The following is a 23,548-nucleotide window of genomic DNA, read 5'->3' on the forward strand; positions in this document are numbered from 1 at the left end:
CAGCAATCTAATCTTGATATAATAAAGCTGTATAAGCATCAGACAGACAGAGCAATAGCCTTAACCAAACAATGTTATGCAGGTGGAATAAATACACTTCTCATATGCCATTCAAACCATATTCTTGAATAACACAGTGTCAAAAGTAGCACCAATCAAGGGTTTTAATTTAGGGTTTTATTTCAGCACTGTCAACAACAACACTGAAATTATTAGTTCTGTAAAGCTGAAAGTTCTGCAAAACCCAGAAGTATAACTTCAGTCTTCAATCACAATTTTGCTAAAGAAAGTTTGCTTGCGTCCATATCTTAATATCTGTCAGAGACCTGAAAAGTCCAGATACAGTACTGTAACTGCAATATCTGGTTAGTTCTGTAAATAAATCTGAGCAATTATGTTATCAATCAATATGCAGACTAGTTGTGACACTATAATCACATTTTTCATCTCAATAAAATATGCAAGACTCCAGTACTCTGTAACCATTAATAATGTAACTGTTGTTTTAGAGTATTACATATGTTCAAACATGTATAATAATCTTAATAAAATCACTTAAAACTATTTAACAAACATACTGATTTATGACAATCTTGATGCTCAGACATCTCCATCCTTTTAGCATTTATTTCTTTTGAGGAAGGTGGACAAGGGTCTGTAGACAAAAGTTAAGAAAACCATTCATCTTTCACTTGTAGTATTTGAAAACTAAATCCAGATTCTGTGAGAGATTCACTAAGATCGCTCAGCTGTCTCATATTGTTACAGTCACTTCTGGTGTAATCCTAACAATAACAATCCTGAACTGTATATTTATATACAATCTACATTCTTGTACAGCCTGAGGACATACAGAACAGTAGAGAAGCTATGATAAATAAAGATGTCGTTGACTGTGCGATTGCTTAGAGGGAATAAATGTGTAATTAAATACAGCAGGGTCTTGATATTTGCAAAGGTTTGGTGCAGAGAACCATCACGAATAGCCAAATTCACATTTAATCAATTTCACCCACCTTTGCATAATGTACTACAGTACAGTATATAAAGTAGTATGTATATACAATATAATATAAAAATAATATTAATCAACTAAAAGAAACAACAGTAATCACAAACTTTCAGTAAGCAATTAAAATAAATAACATGAATACCTTTTTCTCTCTCTGCCCCCATGATTAGCACTCCCCGATGTAATGAAACGGGCAAAAAAGCCATCAGTAAGCCTGTAGAATCACCTGTTATTCCCCACACCACTGACACAGAACCTTGAGCACTCTTTACAATATATTAACAAAACCAGTTAATAGTTACAGTATATTATTTTAGTAGTAGTATCATCATGACACAAACAACACTCCATAGTTTTGCTTGTATCTGGGGTACTGTTGAATAGTGGAAAGTATTATCCTGAGGGAGGCCAATCTATCCAGAAAGCAAAGCTCCTTTTGTGCTTAAGACCAAGGCAGCCCAGAGCCTATCCAATAATAATAATTGCTTACACTTATATAGTGCTTTTTCTGGACACTCCACTCAAAGCACTTTACAGGTAAAGGGGACTCCCTTCCACCACCACCAATGTGCAGCCCCACCTGGATGATGCAACGACAGCCATAGTGCGCCAGAACACTCCCCACAAACCAGCTATTAGTGGGGAAGAGAACAGAGTAATGAAGCCAATTCATAGATGGGGATTATTAGGATGCCATGACTGGTAAGGGCCAATGGGAAATATGGTTTCTCGAGAAACGCCCTGGGATTTTTAATGACCACAGAGAGTCAGGACCTTGGTTTTACATCTCATCCAAAGGATGGCGCATTTTTACCGTACAGTGTCCCCATCACTATACTGGGGCATTAGGACCCACGTGGACTGCAGGGTGAGCACCCCCTGCTGGCCCCACTAACACCTCTTCCAGCAGCAACGTTAGTGTTTCCCAGGAGGTCTCTCATCCAGGTACTGACCAGGCTCACACCTGATTCAGTGGGTTGCCAGTTGTGAGCTGCAGGTTGATGTGGTTGCTGGCACTGGGCACAAGGTGAGACTGACAGCACATGGCTGCAGTCACCCTGGACAGTCCTCAGCAGGCCACATAGAAAGGGATCATTTTGAATAGTTAATCAAACCTGGCCAGCCTGCCTTCAGAAGGCCAGGGAGAACTGGGGTGCCACTGCAGACCCCTGGAGCTGTGAGACTGTCGCATCACAGTGCAGCCTAGAAGGAAGGAAGACCACTTCACTAAAATGCAATCTCAATTTGGCTAAACTGAAGGTGAATTGAAGGTCACCATGTAAATAACAGCATTCAAAAGCAGGAGCTTTCAGTACCTTTTTAAAATCCCTGCAGACCCAAATCAACTGCTTTGAATTATACATATTGTACAATATCAGAGATATTTACAATCGTTTATCTCCAGCTAATATTAAAAATTAAATTGGTTTGCTACATTAAAAATTGTTATATAAAATTGATTTGTTTTAAGCTCATGAAAACTTTGTAAATGTCATCTTTTAAGAATTTCACTCTACTTCGAAACAGGGAATAAATTAATCGCAACACATAACCACTGCTGTACAATCATGAATGCTGTAGATCATTCACAGTTTTCTTTTAATTTTTTTTTTAAGAGAACCTGCTTTAAAGAACAAAAGTAGTGGGCGTACAAACAGCGGTTAATGGCATCCAAAGTTACTTTGGTCACAGTTTAGAATTATTTAAATGTGTATGTATGAATTAATTATACATTTCACCACATTATTACTGTATTACATAGACTTTCGGTTGCAGGGTTAGGCGTTCTGGGGCAGTAAGAGAAAGACTGGGAACATTTTTTTTTTACTTTTCCTGTATTGTGTAAAAATAATCTATAACGTCTACTGTATGACATTAATAATTGCCAGAAACTCGAAATTTCACTAACAGAATTTATACTAACAGAATTTATACCCCTTGTTGCTGCATTTGCAAAACTGATATTTTTATAATCAAACGTCAAACAGAAAGTATTCAAGAAATTTGGCTACTTAAATATACCTTAATAGTTTGTTCATTTTTATTCCTTACACTGAGAGTTTGCTTTTCTACCCATTTTATCTATAGTAGAAAGCAAAGGAAAAAAGTGCCGCTAGCGTAGCATGGCGCAAATATTATATCTATACAGTATGGTCATATCACATACAGTATGAATACTGCAGTATTTCCTTTGAAAACAGTTTTGCTTTTCCTTTTTCACAAATTACTTCAGAATAACTTACAAAGCTCTCTGTACAGTATATGACCTTACATTCTAATACAATAAAGGCTAAAATATACAGTATGTATGCAATACTGATCTTTCCCTATGGACATATATTAAATAAAAGGAATTGATATATTTGAGGAGGAGGACTATAAAGTTCACTCTAAATTTGACAGAGAACCAGTGCAATTTACAGAGGACAGACTTAAGGTACCTGTACTTGTGAACAGCACTTTTAGGAAACACACGAGCAACAGAATTGTAGACTTGCCAATTTAGAATTTTAGAAGAACGTAACGTTTTACAGCTGTAATCTTGATAATAAGGATTATATCAATACATTTGCATCACAGCGAGTTTCATAATCAAACAATGTTAACCAGAGTTAAGAAAGATACCCTTTCAGCATTTAAACCATGCTCTTTAATTACATTTCATTATGAGATCATTTCATACTGAGATTATTCCTACAGCGGTTTACATGAAGGTGTACGGAACAGGTTTGCGAATTTGGAGACAAGGAGGGCATATCTAGTTTCCATCCGTTTTTTTTCTTTGTTAATTATTTATATACATTGTATTGTACTCTTACAGCGTGCTTCTCCAAACTGCTGTGTACTGTTTCTCCTCGTGGCATTATGACAATGAGCTCTCTTTCGACACGTTTGCGTCATCGCATAAAAACACTGGAAGCGAATGTAACCCCACATGCCACTGAAGCAGTTGTTTTTTAAATGATTTGTCTGATACATCTGAATACAATTCATAAAGAGAGTATCCTACGTTTACTTAGATAATACTTCCTAATTTGAGTCTTGTAAACCCTCAATCTCGAGAGGCAACAGCCAAGCATCTAAAGTGACAACCAAACTGACAGTACCTCGATATGAAATGTCGCCTGGCATGAGTATTACAGGTATCTGGTTTTGAATTCCACAATAGCAAAAATGTTTTTTTCATTCATTGGCTAACCTCTGTATCCAGCGTACGGTCGCGGGATATCCGGGATACACTCTGGACTGGACACCAGTCCATCGCAGGACACACACAGACACAGACATGCACACACTCACACCGGGGCCAATTTCCCTAAACACCAATTGACCTAGCAGGGCGTCTTTGGACAGGGGGAGAAAAACAGTATTCACTCCATCAGAATCTGGAGGAAACCCATGAGGGCACGAGAAAAAACAGACATGTTGTACTCCACGCAGAGAGCGCCCCAGATCCAGACCAGAATTGAAACCAGGGACCCAGCACTGTTGGGCATCAATACTATCCACTACGCCCCTGTCGCAACCAATGGTTTTATTTTTTTAAAGGATGATTTATAATGTACAGTATTAATATTATAACGTGCTTTTTCATACAGCAGTGCAATACGCGTAGCAGGAAACAAGAATGTTCTCTTTAATTGTACTGTAAACTTATGAATGTACAGTATGATGTCCCACCTAATGTTTGAACCCTTTTAAGCTTTACTGTATGTTAATTCTTTGATTTACTTATTTAACACAGTTAAACTTACATGCTAATAGCATGTCACATCACTTTTTGTCATTTTGTATGACTTCGTCATGCAAATTGGCTTGCATTTCACAAGGCTCCCGCTGCGATATTGCGAAGTGTTTTGAGATGGTTAAATACGCATTATATAGTACTCCAAAAAGATGTTATGCACACAATACAGAAATAAACGCCATTTTATTCTAATACAGTATGTAAATATGATGTATAATACTTTCTAGTCCAAGTCTAAGCAATACTTATTTTAAATATACGCATAACCTATTCATTTGAAATATGAACTGTGAATTGAATTCCAAACCGTTGTTATATTTACTTGGCTTAAGAAACTGTTTCACTCCGGCTGTTCAAAAATCCTTTATCCTGCTTGTCAGAGCTTGCTATTGTACTTGCTACTTTGATTTTAATTGTGAAGTATAGCTTTCCAAAAGAGGGCTCGCAGTTGTTACATTCAAGCAAGCAGTGACTGGAATTACGAGATGTCAGGGACGTGCTGAATTGGAACAGAATTGGTCAACTGGCAGGGACTCTGAATACTGTCGCGTCGTATTTCTTTCGCCCGAGTAACTGGTAAGAGAATTAAAAAACAAAACTAAAACAAAGGACAAAAAACAACGCTCTACGAGCTGACCAAATCGCTCAAGGTCCATTGAAATAGTCCAGCTATTAAAATGCAGGGACATTTCGTGATGGAGAAGTTAATCTATGTTTTAATTTGTTTTCAGGTTTATTTACTAGTAGAGCAATCCCACGCACTGCTTTAAACAGGATTGAATTACAATTTAAGGAGTGTATTTTAATCACCAACGGACATTGTTATTGGTGTTGAGTTTTTCTAAGTTTCTAGAAAGGACGGTTTTACCAGTAATAAGTTTACCAGTAGTTTATTCCGGTAATATTGTACTTGAGGCAAACCAACCTCATTACACATCTAGCAATGAGGTTTTTGTTTTAAATGTCAGGGAAAGGACGATAAACAATCGGTTCTTCTATCTGACCTTTTGTTTTCCGAAGAGTGCCGTTTGGTTTCCTCTGCTTTCGCTTTAATTACAGATCTTCTACACCTGTGCTCACTGGCACCTTTCCGCAGGACTTGCTTTCTTAAACCGGCAAAAATAGAAGTAACCTTTTCATCAATGTATATTTCCAGTTGGTAAAATTCCTTATTTCATTCATATAAAAACAATTACAACAGTACATGTTTTTTTTTTACAGTAAATACAGTAACTCGCGTTTTATCTTCCCTCTTATATCACGACGTACTGTCGCAATGAAGTACTACAGTGTACTGTATGACTACTGTACTGAAAGGGATATTTTACTGAATACCAAACACCGTGTCCTTGATGGACATTTTTGTTTCCTAGAAATTGACACAAATGGCTTGCAGACCATGATTTTGTTAGCCAAGCATTACAGCTTAATTAAGATAGCATTCACAGAGTCACAGCCTGTCTCGCGTAATTGCGCTAATATTTACATACAGTAGATATCCATCAAGATGCAGTATGTTTTTGTTTTAATTCAATAAGCTGTTAACAGTTGCCAACATTCATAATTTTCCGACATAGACGATTTAAAGAATAACAACAACAACAACGATGAATAAGTAAGAATTGTTCTTTAAAATTAGAAACAGAACCTTGACGCTTCGCCTAAAACTTTTACTTCGGGTATATTCTTTCACTCGCAGTTTCTCCCAATTCATTTGTTTAGTAAGTGCAAGTTCAAACACACAACATATAAACAAATGATACATGGGAGTATTCTGGTTTTGTTTTGTCTTTTACTCTTTAGTTCTTAAAAAGCAAAGAGCATCTAGCCCAACAAACGACCGTAAATCCTATCTCAAATCGCACTTGTTAACATCACTTTGAATGAAGGAACGTTAAAGTTTGGAAAGGCTTAACGCCAGCACCCAGCCCACTACCATTCATCAAAGTAACATGTTAGAAAGGGACTATAAAGAAATCTTTGTAAAGCCAGAGCACTGTTCCCTACAGTCAAGGAAGGAAGGGGTTTGCCACCCACCTGGCCATTTTTGCAAAGATCTGCCCACATGCTGGTGCCATCGCCGCCCCTCATGAGAACATGGTAGATGAAGAAGTAAGTGCCAGGGATGTTGCAGATGAATTTGCCAGTGGTGCCATCGTAGTTGTTGCCCAGGTTGGTGACCACGTCGTCAAACTTGAGGATCTCATAGCCCTCATGGGGATTCTTAAGCCCAGCGTAAAAAGCCACCCTGGGGATGGTGGTGTAAGTGGCTGTGCTGATAGCTCCGTTGCCCCCGAAGCCCAGTATCCCAGTCCTGCCGGGCTCCCCCTTTTCTCCTGGAGGTCCAATGGGACCCGGTGGCCCTGGTTCTCCAGGAGGCCCCGGGGGACCAGGTTTTCCCGGCCTTCCTGGTTTCCCCTGTGGCCCCTGGACAAGAGTAGAAGGCGGGGGCACAATGCTGTGGTCACTCAGGGCTTCGGCTTCAGCCCGGATGCTGGCACTGGTGGTGGTGCCCTTGGTCAAGTAAGGGTCGCAGACCATGCGGCAGGTGCCCAGCATCTCATAGTGCCCAGCATCTGTGCCCACGGAGCTCACCAGCACGGGTATGAGGATGACCAGCACCAAGACCAGCATGACCCCTACGGCAGCCGCCACAAGGGTCTTCCTCCCGATGCTGAGCCGGGGAAGAGGCTGCGCTGCCACGGTGGCTCTCCCGGGGGCGGAAATGGTGACTGCTGGGTGTGGGGAGCCTGCCACCGGTGAAGGGGGTCCGGAGATCCCAACAGGGAAAGAGGGAGAGAGAGAGAGAGACACGCACACAGAGACAGACACAGTCAGAGGAAGGAAAGGAGTGGGAGGAGAGGACACTTATTAGAAAGGAAGAGAGAGAGGAGAGAGGACGAAGAGATAGTGAGAGAGAAAGAGAACCCGAGGAATCACAGAGCCAGTTTTGTGTTGATTGATTCACAGGCAGTCGTTTTATATTGCAGCAGCTGTGCCACCCCCCCTCAGGCTGTGAGCTTGCATGGAAATACATGGAAATGAAGAGGGCTCCTGCCTTTCAGTCTGACAAGAGGCGGACTGAGGAGGAGTTTCCTCATCACATCACATTATATTATATTGCATTACAGCACTTGCAGGCTCCGGAGTGAAGAGTGAGCAGCTCCCCTGAACATTTTTCAGTATATTTTGTCCGTCCCTCTTCCTCTTTCTTTTTGTATTTCAGTGTTTATTATTCATCTATTTTTTTTTCCACGGGGAAGAATAAAGCAGTCAACAGGGAGGTGCGGTCATCTTCTTTATTTCTCCAGAGAGGGAGGAAAGATCTGTGGTGAGAAGGCACGCTCTCTCTTTCACACACACACTCGTGCTGGCTTAAAGCACAGTGCAGAACCAGCACATCCCAGACTGAAGAATTTAGGAGTTCAAGAAAGGGTCTGTTTCTCAGGACGTACAAAGCACAAAAGGGGTCTTTTTTCCAATGTAGAAGATTAATAAGGAACTGTACATTTCACTGCAGACTATGTCCATACTTTCTGCCGCTTGCTCCCAATGACAGTTTAGTTTGGGCAATTGTACAATCACAATAACATACTGTAGTAATACGTGATGATTGTATGTTAAAGTTTATTATTTCATGAGGTTGACACATTTGAGCATACCCTAATGAAGCCTGTTGCAAAGCCAAGATAAACATGTGATATAGTATAGAACACATGGTATAGGGTGCAAAATTGCCATGTCGTACAACTTTATGCAGTGCATGGAAAAAGTACAGTATGTTCGAAACTGAACAGATATTCATGGTATTCGAGTGGTGACCTGCATCAGCATGCGCTGGCTGCAACTAAACAAATAAGAGTTATTTCCACTCTGAAAAATAAATAGAAGAAACACAACATTTAACTGTACAGCCTTCTTCAGCTGTTATATCTGCAGAAGACTGTATAACCCCAATGTGTTTTTCCTTTCTGTTTTTCACCATAAAATTATCCTTTACGTAATACTTTTGATGATGTATACTCATTAAGCTAGGTGTGTTCATGTGTAGAACTCACACATATTGACATAGCACTCCATCATACTTGTTACTTACAGAAATACTTGTTCTTACTCATTCACTTATTCTTCATTCAGTGCTTCACATTCTCTTTATTTGTAATGCTGTACATTTGTTACAATTGTTTTCAATAAATGGTTTTACCACAAATGACTCTCTTTCACTGTTATTGCCCCCCACTTTCTTGCCTTGACACAGTCGCTGAAAATTTTTCTTTATCGCCAGTATGGCACTGTTGATTTCTTATTTTTATTGAATGAAATTGCATCACATTTGATGGCAAGGATAGCATATAATCTCTTTGAACTCTGCTCTACAGAGTAATCTAAAAACTGCTATAGGAAAAGAGTTCTTTAGTTTAGTTTTTTACTTCTTTAGGCAATTATTATATACAACTACACACAAGAAACACAATGTTTGGAACTAAATGTTTAAAACAAATAATTTAGGAGTGCTTGCCAAACCAAATCACAGAAAATATGAATAAAAACACAGATTTAAGAAGCATGACACATCTTCTGTAGTAAATCTGACACATTCTTAAAATTTATAAAGTTAATATTGATATCACCTCCCTTGACATGACCTTGACAGCATTGATGCACAGACCTGGTCAGCTTCTGGACAGACTGCTGTGGGTTGTTCTGGCCTGTGAGTTGTCTCTTGTTGATATCTCTGCCATGCTTATTTCATATTATGTTTTTAATGAATAGCATTGTCTTTGCTCAGCCTGGTGTATATGGTCAATTACTTTCTCGGTAAATACTGGGGTGAAATATTCATTCAATATTCAAATTCAATATATTAGCAATTTTTCTTTCAACATCTAAGTTTCCTCTTTGTATCTCAGATACACTTAATATTTTACACTTTACTTTTTACTGCTGTTATACTAAAAAAAAAAACTTTTGTTAAGTATTGGGGTTTCCTTGCTCAGAAAGAGAGATACCTAGGGCATGTGTATTGAGACATCAATTAAACTATCTCCTCAGTAAATGTGTGAGAAATCATGAAATAATTACACATTATTTTCAAGCCAAACAATGCTTCTAACAAACTTCTATTCCAGACCTTGTGCCCTTTAACATTAGATGACAAACCTGTTCAGCTGGTCTGCCCTCACTTCAATTCATACTTAATATAATATAAAACAATTGAAGGACAGCTATATATAAACATGCTAATTTGACGATTCTATTAAATATGGAAGTCAAAATGTGGGTTTCTATTCTTATGAGTCTGCACACTCCACAAAGTCAACCCATATATATGTAAAGATTACTATATAATAACTATATACGGCAAGCAATAATAGAACATGGAAGAATTTGAATGCGTCTATTTTGTTACTTTATTTGAGTATACCAGATGTAATAGAAATGGTGTTCAGTGCATTGAGATTTTGTTTAACAGCAAAGCTCAAAGATTTCAAGTTTTCTTTTTTAATAATTAATTTATTTTGCAGATGCCAGTGTCTGTTTATTTGTCTGCTTTGTTCCTTACTGTGCACTTCAATCATTGCTCTGTGGAGGTGGGGGAAATGTTACACTAGCATTAAAAAAAGTGACGTTCATACCAGGTAGGGGCCTTTTATGCTGGTACTCTTATTTCCTTTTGATGTTTTGAGTGACAGAGATGCTTAGACTGTAAAGTACATGAATCCACTCGAAAGGAACCCCTGATAATATACAGTATGTCTTATGAGCTTTGAGAAAACTACATTTATACTGTGTATGTTTGTACAGTATGTGTGTAAATGTGCTTGTATTGTATGTGTGTTGCTCTTTGTGTAGAGTGAATATGAAACTATACTGTTCAAGGATCCATTAACTCAGAGCACTCTGCTGTGTCTCTCTGCAAGAGCTCTCACTAATATGCATGTCTCTATCAAGCAAATGAATGTGATGGTATATTAAAGGTCTCCTCAGCTTGCTCACGCTGAGGCTTTTACCTTGATGGGAAAGAAATCTTCCTGATGGAAGGTCTAGCACTTCTTTCTCCTTTGGCCATAGTGTTGGATTTAAGCTACAGCAGAGAGTGAAACCGAATGTCCTAATTCTCTTAAGTACCTTGTATTCAGCTACTTCAGATAACTCGGCTACTATAGATTTCCAGGACTTCTGGGGATAGGCCTATAAATATTTTGCATTTGGGCATTCTTTTTTATTTTCTGTCCAAGAAAATGTTGAACTGTGATGGATAGTCCATATTTTGGAGAATATTTTGAACAGTATTTTCATGTTGCCTGCAGAATTCAGAAAAGCACCGATGAACTTGCTGTAATACGATACACTCACTTCATGCTAGATGGAATAGTTTGCTTTTGGTAAATTTTCCTTCTGTTTTTGAGAGATTCCCAACAGCAGTAATCTATCCTTTATTTACAGTATGTGAACCATGCTAAACGGTAGGGATTACACATTCTTCTGACAAACATTCACCAGTTGTTATGTGTGCATTTCTAAATTGTTTGCCTATTCTTTTTTATTACTGGGCTGAAGTACTGTTCTTTCATATCCGAACAGATAACCCAGCAGCTCTCAAATGTATTGTTACTATTGAATCAGTGACAAGACTGTCTAGCTCCATTCAACTAAGCTGTAATTTCTGTGGCTGCAAGTTTTCTGTTACACTTGCTAAGCAGTGTTATACAGTATATGGTTCTTTTGATGCTTGTGCACATGATTGATACCTATAAAAAATTCCCTCTTTTTCATTTTTATGGTGGCTGTCATCTTGTGGTGGGGCTGAAAACAGCTTGCTGTTGCTAATACTGTATGTATGTTTTCAAGCATTTTATTGTGTTTGTTCAGTGGTTGTAATACACATTAAAACTTCTTAAGTTTAATATACTGCTTTATTATGTTTATGTATTCCTATTTATTTTTTTCCAATCTTTTGATTTTACAGTAAGTGTACCAATGTTTATGTACTGTATAGGGGAAGCCATTTATAAGCTACTGTAAGTAGATTAGATACAGTAACTTACTACAGTACATTTAAAAGAAGACACATTAACATTAATGTAAAGTGCCATGCATTATAGTGGAGTAACAGAGTTTAGCCCGTATTTGTGTAATATAATCACTAAAATGCTAACTTACCTGTTTTATTTGATATCATTTGAATTGCTGATTTATATCTTATGCCTCAACTTTCGTTCTTCAATAAAAAGGTTAACATTTGACTAAAAACAGAATCCCTTACAAAAATTAACCACAGTAATAATATTTACAAGCTACTAAAAACCACAATAATGCAATCACGTTACATAACCCATTACTCACCTACAATGTACTGTATTAGGGTTTTTAATCATTAAACGTTAATCGTAATGCCTACCTGTACACAAGAAAAAAAATAAAATCTTTGGGCAAGGGATTAAATGCATGTAATATATCTAGCACATCCAGATCAGATTACAATTTCTCAGTACTCTGGATGCCGGAGACTGGCCATTCATCTCCTTCGATTTCAATGTGTCAAGCATATGATTCATGACAGCATTCCCATCTGCACTCAGAATCACATCAAACTCAGTGAGTTCCTGTAGGAATTTAGTGGGGAGATTAAAGTGATCTTCTCTGAACATTTTAGAGGTATAAATTGAAACAAAATCATATCTTATACCTGAAATATTAGTTTTCAAATATGAAGTTCTGAGATTAATTCAGATCTTACTTTGTTTCAACTTAATTCCCTCTGTAAAAGCCATATTGTGGATGTTGCTCTGACTGTGTGAGCATTCAAAATTCCTTTTTTCTCCTCCAAACCAAATCCTTTTTTAAAAACTGTTGTTGTATATTTGACATGTGAGTGTTTAAATGTATGTCTGTTGCAAAAATCCATGAGCTCACTGCCTATGTTAGCTTTGAGAAGAAAGGCCTGCTATTCTGTTGCAAGAGAAGGTTGGCTATTGCAGTTAATTCAGGAGAATTAGAGGTTTTCAGTTTCTGTTTATCTCGGGGAAGAGATGGGCGAAGAGTCAGTCTTCTTACTGTAAATATCTCCACATTGTAGATGGCACACCATTTCAAATATGAAACGTTTTACCTGATATAAAGTATATATGCACAAAGATAAAGTCCACTTTCTGGTTCACCAGTGCCACTGATTGCTGATGTACAGTACACAGGGCATGCTTTATTTAACTCTTGAGTTCTAATTTCATCAGTCTCCAGGGCAATGTGGCTACTGCCTGTGCAAAATTCCATGGGAGCATCTTTGCAAGAAACATAGACTGGATATTTTAAGTAGCCCATGTGTTAGATGCCATCTTTATCCACCATATCCTTCTGACCCTGTTGCACAAATTATGGTTTGATGTTTGTATTAACCTGAAACCCTTTGTCGTCAAGCTTAAGGAAAATCAATTCACAGCCCAGAGGCTAAATAAAGAAGGGAGAGCATTGTATCTCACTGTGGTGGGGCTTTTGCAGAGGATGAGAATGGAAGAAAATCAATGGATAATCTTGTCATAGTTTTATTGCTATTGATCTCTCAGTAAAACCGATGTATTGTAATATGGTGATGTTGTTTAGATGTAAGTGGCAGTAAATGCTCAATTCTTATCTATAGAGAGCTTTCACTTTATGCCTTAGTGACAATACTTAAACAATTTTACACCCCAATTTAGCATTGCTTACCACTGACTGACTTGTTATTCCTGAAGCAAAAAAGAAAGAGTAATGGTTTCAATGTCTGTTTTAGCCAGTTGTAATGACAAAATAATCCTGATTTATTGATGTTTAGAAAAGGGATTACCAGAATGCTTTAAAAAAACTAAGTGAATAGGAAAATGAATTGACCATTGTCTCTCCAAGTTTCATACTCAATAATACACAGCAATATTGACATTTCCAGTAACATACGATTGTCAGAATCATCAAATCATTAGCTCACTTTAAGACAAATCAGTTTGAAAAAATAGTCCTAAATGTATTCACTAGATTTTGACTCTCGGTGACTACAAATTTGTGATAAACTGCATTATAAACCTATATTTATGGTATTCTTGTACTTTTACTCTGAAGTTTATTATATTGATTTTAACTGGCTTGAGTCAGTTGGGGTTTCTTCTGTTCCTCAAAACCCATGGTGACTTTGGTGACTTTTGGTGACGCGAAATCTGCCATTTCTCCAACTGGCTCTGCTGTAGTCTCTCTGTTAAAGGGTGCACAAAGAAAATAGCAGCTGGTCCTCTAAGTCCACAATTCTGGGGAAAGAGTGCAGAAGTACTCATCCCTGCTGATTGGCTGCTTAAAAAACTGTGATTCCAAAAGAAGAGTGCATAAAAAAGTAATTCTTGGTAATTGCACATTTAAAAAAAACATGTCTTTTCAAGTTTTTTTTTTTTTTGCTGTGTTGTTGACTCAATTACAATCTGGCATCATATTTCCTTAGAGGAGATTGGGGGTTAGTAGATTGTCACAGGGTCCCTTCAAGCACTCTTCATTGTGTGTGGAGGGGAAAAAGTAGTTATTCAGCTTTTACAAACTGCTCTTTTTCATCAGCCTGACAGACGCGATGGATCTTGTGAGATTTTGTGGGATGAAAGGCCGGTGGCAGGCCATAAGAAGACCGATTAGCAAGATAAAATATCACCTGTGCTGCAGTAAAGGACATCTACCTTATTGCCTTCTGAATGCTACACTCTCTCTTAGCTGCATTAAATCCTGGTACAGATAAACAAAAATACTTTGTGAATTTGATGGTAAAAGCCTTCATGATCTGCTAAAAATAATGTTTTATATTTTGACAGTGAGTACTCTTCTTTCATAAAAACTGTATTTCCCAGTATTTGCATTCAGTGAACACAATAGGTGCGATGTATGACTTTATGTGACACACACGAGATGAAACAGGTGTACAGGAAAAATGCATACAGTATGTTAGTCTTAGGACAGTATACAATATTATGAAGGCATTAATATATCATATTGAAAAAATAAATACAAAAAAATACAATTTTGGATCTTAAGTAAAACAACATAGCAAAATAATAATGCTGAGGATATTTCTAATGTAGCACATTTGGCAAAATCCTAGAATTGTTAAGACAATTAAAAAACGATAAGTTCTATGAATAAGTGTTAAATATGTGAAAAGTGGTGGCTTTAGATACATTTCATAACAACACAAAGATAATTAAATGTTTATGAAGTGTTAATATTCATGCTGTTATTTTGTTTCCTTGACAAAACATTTTGAAATTCAGATTCACCTCAACATTTAAAAGAAATGCTTTGTTTCTTTTTGTACCTTGTTGCAGTACAAATGGATAAAGCAGTTTACAGGAACAAGACATTCCCTTAAACAAATCCAATCCTCATTTTGAACCTGGAGCAGTAGTGAGTTACTGTGCTCTGCATGGACAAGGTAGTTTCAGGTCAACAGGCACCTGCTCTGCTGGAGGTATTGAAGAGGAGTGACAGAAAAAGACCCATGCTGATCTGAGCATGAGAAAGGTTACAAGCAAGAGGAGGCCATTTTGCCTGTCTTGCATATATGATTATCTAGTACATTATCGATCCAAGAATTTCATCCAGTGATTCTTTGAAGGAACCCTGGGAATCAGCTCCCACAGCATGGCAGCATTCCCTGACATTCAATATTGCACAGCTGACCAAAGAAAAGAAAACTTACTGGGCTCTGACAGTTTAAAGGTTTGTGAAAAGTAAAGTAAACACTGTATATAGTTTTGGAAACTGTTCGGTTTATGTGAATTTGAATTCACTGAATTTGATTTTTAACTGAATTTAAAGAAACAACACAACAGGCAGCAGAGAATAAAATAAAAGCAAGAAAAGCTAAGGAAGAATTCAGTTTTGAACCTGGATCATTAGACAGTCCTAGAGTTCATTTAGGGCAAAAATATTGGTTTGGTATTTAAAAAAAGTAAGACATCTATACAGTATGTCTGTTATTGTCAAGGATGGCGTTAGGAGCACCTGATTGGACCCTATGCAGCGCTGGGACTGTAGGTAGTAGCTAGTATTGGCGTCCCGATCCCAAAGACAAAAGGCAAAAGTCATAGTCGAGATAGAAGAGCGAGGTCGGGTATCACAGGAGTCACAGAGTATCCAAATCCAAAATGAGAGGTGAGACGAAGTCGAAGCAGGAGGAAACAAGGTTGGGTGGCCAGAAATCAGGTCGAGAATAGTTTACGCACACAAGAGAAAGCCAAGGGTTATTCTCAATAGAGAGTGGGGACTGAGTGGAGTAAGAGGGTATAAATAGGGAAGAGCTTGAGGGATGACAATTGATTAATTAGTACGCGGGTGTTGGCGGTGAGAGGTGCTCGTAGGAATGCTGTTCGTGACATTTATCCTGTCATTTATCTGAGTCCACAAAGGCAGATGTCTGAATATCTGTATTTGTCTACTAATGTCCATAAATGGTAATATATAGGGACAAGTAGAAGAAGTAAAAGCTTCTTCTACAGAAAAACTTAGACAAATCACAACTTATTCACCACGGAGTGTTCTTCAGTTATTTTATTATACCAAAATGCCAAAAAAGGAGACTTATTTTAATCTGTGAATAGTTCAGCCTCATGGAGCTGTCCAATGGGATAGATGCTGAAAGTTTATTCACTGCTGTTTCTCATAACATGCTACCTGTACTGCAAAGTCAAGTCCCACAGCCCTACTTTGTGCAGCATTTAACTACCTACCTGTACCAAGTTAGTGAGCCTGTTTTGCCCGGGCAATATATGGTCTGAGGAAAATCCTCTTGTCTTGCTTTTAAGTGCTGCTCTGACCTTGACCTCTCTCCCTGCTTTGTCCAGGATATTGCTTGTTGAATGAATGAAAACCTTTTGGCTTTTACCACTGTTAGTCTGAGGAGAATGTGAACCGGATGGAAAAAAGAAAACTATCACCTTTTTGACTTCTTGTCACCAGATGAAAAACTTTTCCTGGCAACCTGCAAAGAATACGCCCAAAACATGCTTAATTCTATAGCACACTGTCATTACACTGAGGGACAAATGCTGTGAGGTTCCTTCTGATATTCCTCAGTAACTGTACTTCTTCATAATTTAGTAGAGAATCATGTGACCACTAAGGTAAAGAAGAAATATTTTGCAATTTGAACATGAAGGTACTATAAATGATTTATTACTAGATTAGGTTTCTGGAAGTTTGGATCTGGGACATATTTTCATGTTCCAGGAATCTCTCATGGGGAGGCACGGAGGAGCAGTGGTTAGCATTGCTGCCTCGCAGCACTGGTGTCCTGGGATCAATTCCCTGGGTCAATTCCCAAGTCTGCATCCTCTTGCTTGACCCCTATAAATACTGTATAGTGTTCCTAAAGACACATGAGTTATTTCAAAAAGTGGCTAAAAAATAAAATGTAAAATATGTGTCATTGTAACTGTGAGATTATGCCAGTAGGTTTTCTTCTAGTAATCATTGTAATTGCCAGAGAATTTTACGGCTTAGAAGAAAATGTATGACCAATTTTGTTTTGCAATCTCACTGAGAACCACCAATGGTTAGAATCCCAAGGTCAATGGTTTAATGGACCATATAGAGAGATTGACATTTTAAAGGTTCCATCTTGCCTCAGGCCACATGGTAACGATTCAGAGACTCATACACAGCATGTACCTGAATCTTTATTTTCTATCCTTTTTGTAGTTGTTGTACTTTTCTATCTTTTAATTTTAGAAAGGTGCAGTGGTTAATACATGTTCAGACATTTGTGACAGCAGATCTTTCAACTTTAGGACTCCTGAGCTCTGAAATGGCTTGTTTGAATTTGCACAGGAGACGTGCTGTAGATATTTGTAAACTATTATGCAAATTAAAAGTTGAGACAATATGTGCATTTCAGTTCTGATATTTCATTTTATTATATCTTAAGTTGATATGAATTATTTCTTAGACCATTTACTGTATTGTGTGGAGATTTTCATTTTTTGCACTGTTTTTTGTTTCCATATTTTACTTTGCACAGTTAGCCTGTACAGTTGGTTTAAATGTCTTGTTTTTACTAACTGCTTTGAGGTGGGTACCAAGATTAGTGCTAAACACAAATGTAACTGATTGATGAAAAGACTAACCACTACTTTTAAGGTGCTTTTTAGACATACAGTATGCATTTAACAGGCTTGTCCTCTGTATTATGTTATTGATAATTGTGATAATTATGTATTTACATCTTGCAAATGTTTTATGTCAAAAGAAACATTTCTTGAATCCATCCAGAGTGTTTATTGTTGAGGATTTTCATTATTTCTCCCCCCTGCTATTACATTTGTCTTCTTCATCCAGAAAACATATGGGTTGTTTCTTTTGTCTGTCCACTCTATAGGGAATGAACTAAAAAAGCATTTTAACAAATGGGAGATCAGGCTCCTGGTCCTGTAGTTAAAGGACAGTTTGACAGAGGTCAGAGTTTGTAATATTCATAAACCACATGGACTATGCAGCCTGAAGTCAGCTGTGTTCCAAAGGAATGCTTATTCATTTTATATTCATGTTTTGTCATTCTATGCTTAAAGTGTTCTGCTTTGTGAAATACCAAAGAAAACTTCTGGAATTTTAGTGGCTGGAAGCTATGCACTGAAAGTCCCTAATGCATTATTTGAATTAGACTGGCATCTAGCTTTCAGAACAAATGGTGGCTGCAGATATTACTGTGCTGTGGCTTATCACAGGGGATCTTTACACACACTTCTTCAATGGAAACAAAAGGAGTAATATACAGATCACCAAAGCTTCAATATTCCTTGTAAAAACCTTGCACAACAGGCTTTTTAGATTGTTTTCATGTTTTCACCTCAACTGTTATTAAGAAAGATGTCTTTTTATATACAGTAGTTGTTGACAGAAGATTGTTATTAGCAATACAATAGCAAAGCAATTACTGTACTCTTTTTTAACTCATGTAGTTGGGTTCTCTGTGTTTTCTTGTCATTTTTTTCACTATGTCCTTCCTCTTTCCATTACTTTTAATTTTACAATTATTATTTAGCTTAGCAGAGGCTTTCAATTTCCAGTGGCGAGACTGAGTTGCTTATGTAAGGCATCAAGATTAATATCTTCAGTAGTAATGAAAACCTAGCTGAACTCTGTGTTTTGCAAAACATACTGGTTAATAGTTCTAAATTTAATTCTAGTCATTTTTTTAATGATCCTGAAATTCAAATCTTGCCATCCCCACAAGTGATGTATTTAACGTTAATAAATCAAAAAGTAAAACTGTGACCTTTATCTTTTTTTTGTATTTCATAAGTACTTACTGTAAATCACAAAGAAGTGTGTGCTGGACACTTCTTAGGCTGGAATATTGTGCCCTGCTAAGTCAGATCAAGCCTGCCGCCAGAACTACTGCGTTCCTTGTCCTTTTATATTTCTTAAATGTTATTTGTATGTCTATATCCCTTTGTATTTTTACTTTATTGTCCTAAGAAAATGTAGCATTAAAAAAACTCTTCAAAGGATTTGTCAAAGCTATTGTAGAGCTGGGGGCACAGGGGAAATTGTCACCTTGCTCGCAGATGAAAAAAAATTGTTAAAATAAGATTCTTCAAGCTGCAGTTCTGTGGACAAAAAGTGGGTGAGAGCACTTGTGTTACTGAAACTAAATATCCATACTTCCTCTAATACCTTTTCACCTGCGTCCAAGACAAACATACATCCCTTGCAGCAAATTCCCTAATTGCCCCATCGATTCTGGATGTTTTAGTCTTTCCTCACGAGATATTGCTGCAGCTTCTCAAATCAGCTGTGCCTCATCAACATAACTAATGTCTGTCTAAGACTATTTGCTCTGGATTTTACCCAAGTATTTTTCAGCTTCTTTTTTTGCTGAGAATGACATAATTTGCATACAATGCAATGTAGACAAGGTGACTGTTGAGTCAGCAGTTACTGTACATTTACCAGCTAACTTTGGTAGTACTTCCATTTCTTTTATTTTAAAGTTCACAAATCCAGCCTTACTGTGCGCATGTCTTGAAGAAGCAGAACTTCTTTCAATCACACAGAAACTGTATATACTGTCTATTGTAACTATTTTTAACTAGTTTAAGAAACATAAATATCCATTCATCTGGTTTCTAATTGGTCAAGTCAATACAAGGTCACGGGGGAGCCAGAGTTCTGGTTCAGCAAGCAATGGGACGCAAGGCAGGGTACACCTTGGATGGGACGCAAGGCAGGGTACACCCTGGATGGAACGCCAGTCCTTCATGGGACACACACAGACACTGACATGCACACATTCGTGCCAGGGCCAATCTTCCCAGAAGTAACTTAACTCAGCAGTATGTTGGAGACTGTCTGTGGGAGGAAACCGGAGCATCTAGAGGTAACTCACATGAACATGGGGAGAACATACAAACTCTAAGCAGGAGGAATTGAACCCAGGGCCCCAGAGCTAACCACTAAGCTACTACCCCATCCAAAATTCAGTATAAATATTTACTTTATTAATACATTTATTTTTTTACCAATTGTATGGATTGTATTATCTAATTCGTCTAATCATTATAATCAGAATTAGAGTGTTAGAGACATTTTGGGGGTAAAAATTAAAATGTATCCATTAAGGAATGGTGCTATTAATTTATTACGTTTTATTAATAGAATTAATAAAATATATAGGGTAAGATATCTTCCATCCTGGGGTAACACAAGAAACATGGGAAAGTAATGTTACAAATATGCTATTACTGGTTTTAATGTATTTAAAGAATAAAATAAATATTCATGCTATACATTTCAATTACAAAATAGGAGACTCGTGTCCTTTTACATCATAAGAAAGACTAATTTTTAAGTCTGCAATTTTCCCAACAAAAAAAGTTCTAATTCACAGATTCCCTACAGTAACCAAAACCTAGATTTATGTAAACTTCAGCTGTGGTGGAGAAGTCAGGACTCTGGGAGGTTTTAAGGTCAGATCATGGGATGGGGGCACCGCTCTTGTCTCCTTGAACAAGGAACTTCATTCAGGTTGCTCCGAAAAAAGAGACGGCTGTATAAACAGATGATGGATAAACAGATAAACAGATGACTGCTGACAAGTTATCATTAATTAGGTTGTAGGAGTAAGGCACAAGCTACCCACCCATGCTGTTGAAGCCGATGTCCTGGCTTCTTTTAAAAAGTGCAAGGATGAAATCCTTGGATCAGGAAGGTACTGTACTAACAAACAGGCTTGATGGGCCAAATGGCCTCCAATCCTTTGTAACTGTTCTTATGTTCTACAAAAAGTAATAATACACTTAAATAAAAAACACAGAAAACTGCTAGTCAGGAAATTGATCTTGTCTTTCTACCTCTCAGAGTCCCTTTATTAAAAACGCTAGAGCAATCTAAGAGCATGGAGTGAAAGCAATCTGATTTTGAACAGCCTTTATGTATCTGACCACTGTAATTAATGACTAGTGACAATAAAGCCCACTGTCCATTGGGAGGCCTCTCAAAGCTAGAAGTGCACCTGATTCAGTATATACAGTATGTACTGTGTGTGTTACATACAGTATATATAATGTTTATCAGCATATACTGTACGTATACTGTATATTGTAGCATAACTACAGTATATATATGATGTGAGGCATTAAAAACACAAAACTGTTGTTGGTTCCAATATGGATTTGTTCATATTGTAGCAACAAGGTTCTCTTTAGGCACAGTGGGGAGTAAAAAAATCAAGTAGACTGCTTGCAGGCACACAAGGAAGCTTTATTGCCCTTTTTATTTGCAATGGGTAGTGCTTATCACAGGAGGTAAGTGAGACCATGAAGGGATGGTGAGACGGATGCCGGGATTGACAACCTGAGGAAAGCCAGGTATTCGTATGCGGATGTTGGGAAGGCATACCGCTGAATGACCCGCTCACAGGCACAGATGTCAGGAGTGGCATCCCGCAATTAGAATAGGAGAGCTGAAAAAAAGGCCCAAAACGATGAGGGAAAACAAAACATAGAAAACACGCCGCTCGCGGGGTCAAAGTATGGCTCAGCATTCTGTCACGGATGTCGGAAAGGCATGCCATGGAATGGCCAGGAGAGCAAAAAAGACCCTACGTGTAGCGGCAAAACGGGGGTTGGCCCGGGCTCAGCAGGTCAGATGAAGTCAGGTAGAAAGCTATGCCCTCAGGCCACGGAGGAGACGACCTGGTGCTAGGCGGGTCTCAAGACATCCGAACCCTCAATGCTGAGCCAGGAGCAAAGTGTGACCCGGAAATATATAGCCCCACACAAAGACACACCGGAAGGACAAGAAAAACACAGGGAAACTAGGAACAGGACGGAGAAAGATGTAGATGTAGAGGGCGTGACAATTTTTCAGTGAAAGTTTGTACTGTAGTTAACCTTTGCAATGCAAAACAGAAATAAACACATTTTAAATCCATATTGCATGAAATGTGTAAAAGAATACACCCTGAAAGGCATTTGCTGCTATTTCTACCATGCACAATAAAGTAAATCCGACTGCACCTACTGATTCTGCTCAACTATTGTGTATCGAAAATTTACAGTATTCAAAAACATATATTAAATTTAAGTAATTTATTTTAGTTAAAGCACCTGAAATTATACTGTATAACCTTCTGTTTAATAAAGCTGCTCCCGTTATAAGAAAATGAACTTTAGGTCCATGGATGAGTAGGACTGCTTCTTTAACAAAATTCCATCACTAATTAGGAGGTTAAGTAAATTTACTTTCTTCAATCTTCTGTAGTGGGAATATCGATGTCGCCTAGCTACTGACCCATTTAATATAGTGATATGCATTTCTTCAGCATTGCTTTGCTTTTCCTAGCAGTGTGAATCCCCACTCCACTTACCATATTAGTGCAAGTTCCAGGGGATGAAAGAAGTGAACGTTTGTTTTTGATGCTACTAGCAAAACCATCATATTTCTAATTCCTTCCATAATACAGTACAGGAGAAAGCTTTACAAAACATTACAAAATAATTCAAGAAAATTTGTTAAGGGGGGGAGTGGGGGGACCAATTATTTTAGTATGCAAAGACACTAAGTGTTTGGATAGCGCAGGACAGTTGAAAAGTTGGAGGTCTTTGGAAGGCAGAGGGTCACTGTTATAGAAAGGGATGCCATTCCATTGAGCCAGAGTTACTGCCTCAATTTGCTGTGCAATTGGTGTCCAGGTTAACACAGCAGTACAGAAATGTTATGGAGGAGATTTATGAGCTTGCTTTAAGTAAGAGTAGAAGGGTGACATTTTATTCTAGAAATTTCTTCTTCCACTTGATGGAAACACAGAATCAATAAAATACAATGGGATTATGATTTCATTAGGACTGTAGATTTCCTCTTAAAAATTAAATGGACAGAAACAATCCTTTTATTGTATAAAATCAGTCATTTGTCATTTGCTATAAAATCAGGAAGAGACTGATTTCAAAATGAAGAAGAAAGGGCACATTAAATTCAAAAATAGGATGTATAAAGGTATAATGCAAATATTATAAGGGATTTATACAATTATTTTATTAAATGTTTTTCAGAGTCTGAAAAAATAGATCACTGGTACAACAGTACCTTGGCAAACAAGGCAGTTATGGATACAGGTTGAGGAATGAGCTTCTTCTGAAGAAAGCACACACTGAAATGGAAAAACTATTCAAAATATGTCACAAATACATAAACTTAAAAAAAGATACAACAATACAATTTTGGTTAACAGCAGCTCTCTCTCTAAAAGATCTCTATTGGTTCGAACTGCGGGTGTGAGGCTT

At 37.7% G+C, this 23,548-nt stretch overlaps 1 protein-coding gene across 1 annotated transcript in view; it reads right to left on the minus strand.

Moving 5' to 3' along the window:
* Nucleotides 1-7,653, minus strand: part of c1ql1l2 (complement component 1, q subcomponent-like 1-like 2) — a 37,991-nt gene extending 30,338 nt beyond the window's left edge. Inside the window, exon 1 of the mRNA XM_088906144.1 lies at nt 6,798-7,653. Within this exon, the coding sequence (XP_088762270.1) occupies nt 6,798-7,394 (597 nt within the window). The 5' untranslated portion in view covers nt 7,395-7,653. The remainder of the gene's footprint in view (nt 1-6,797) is intronic.
* Between the last annotated feature and the right edge of the window lie 15,895 nt (nt 7,654-23,548).

Source organism: Atractosteus spatula, chromosome 26 (genome assembly GCF_055471065.1).
Source record: "Atractosteus spatula isolate fAtrSpa1 chromosome 26, fAtrSpa1.hap1, whole genome shotgun sequence".
NCBI lineage: Eukaryota > Metazoa > Chordata > Actinopteri > Semionotiformes > Lepisosteidae > Atractosteus > Atractosteus spatula.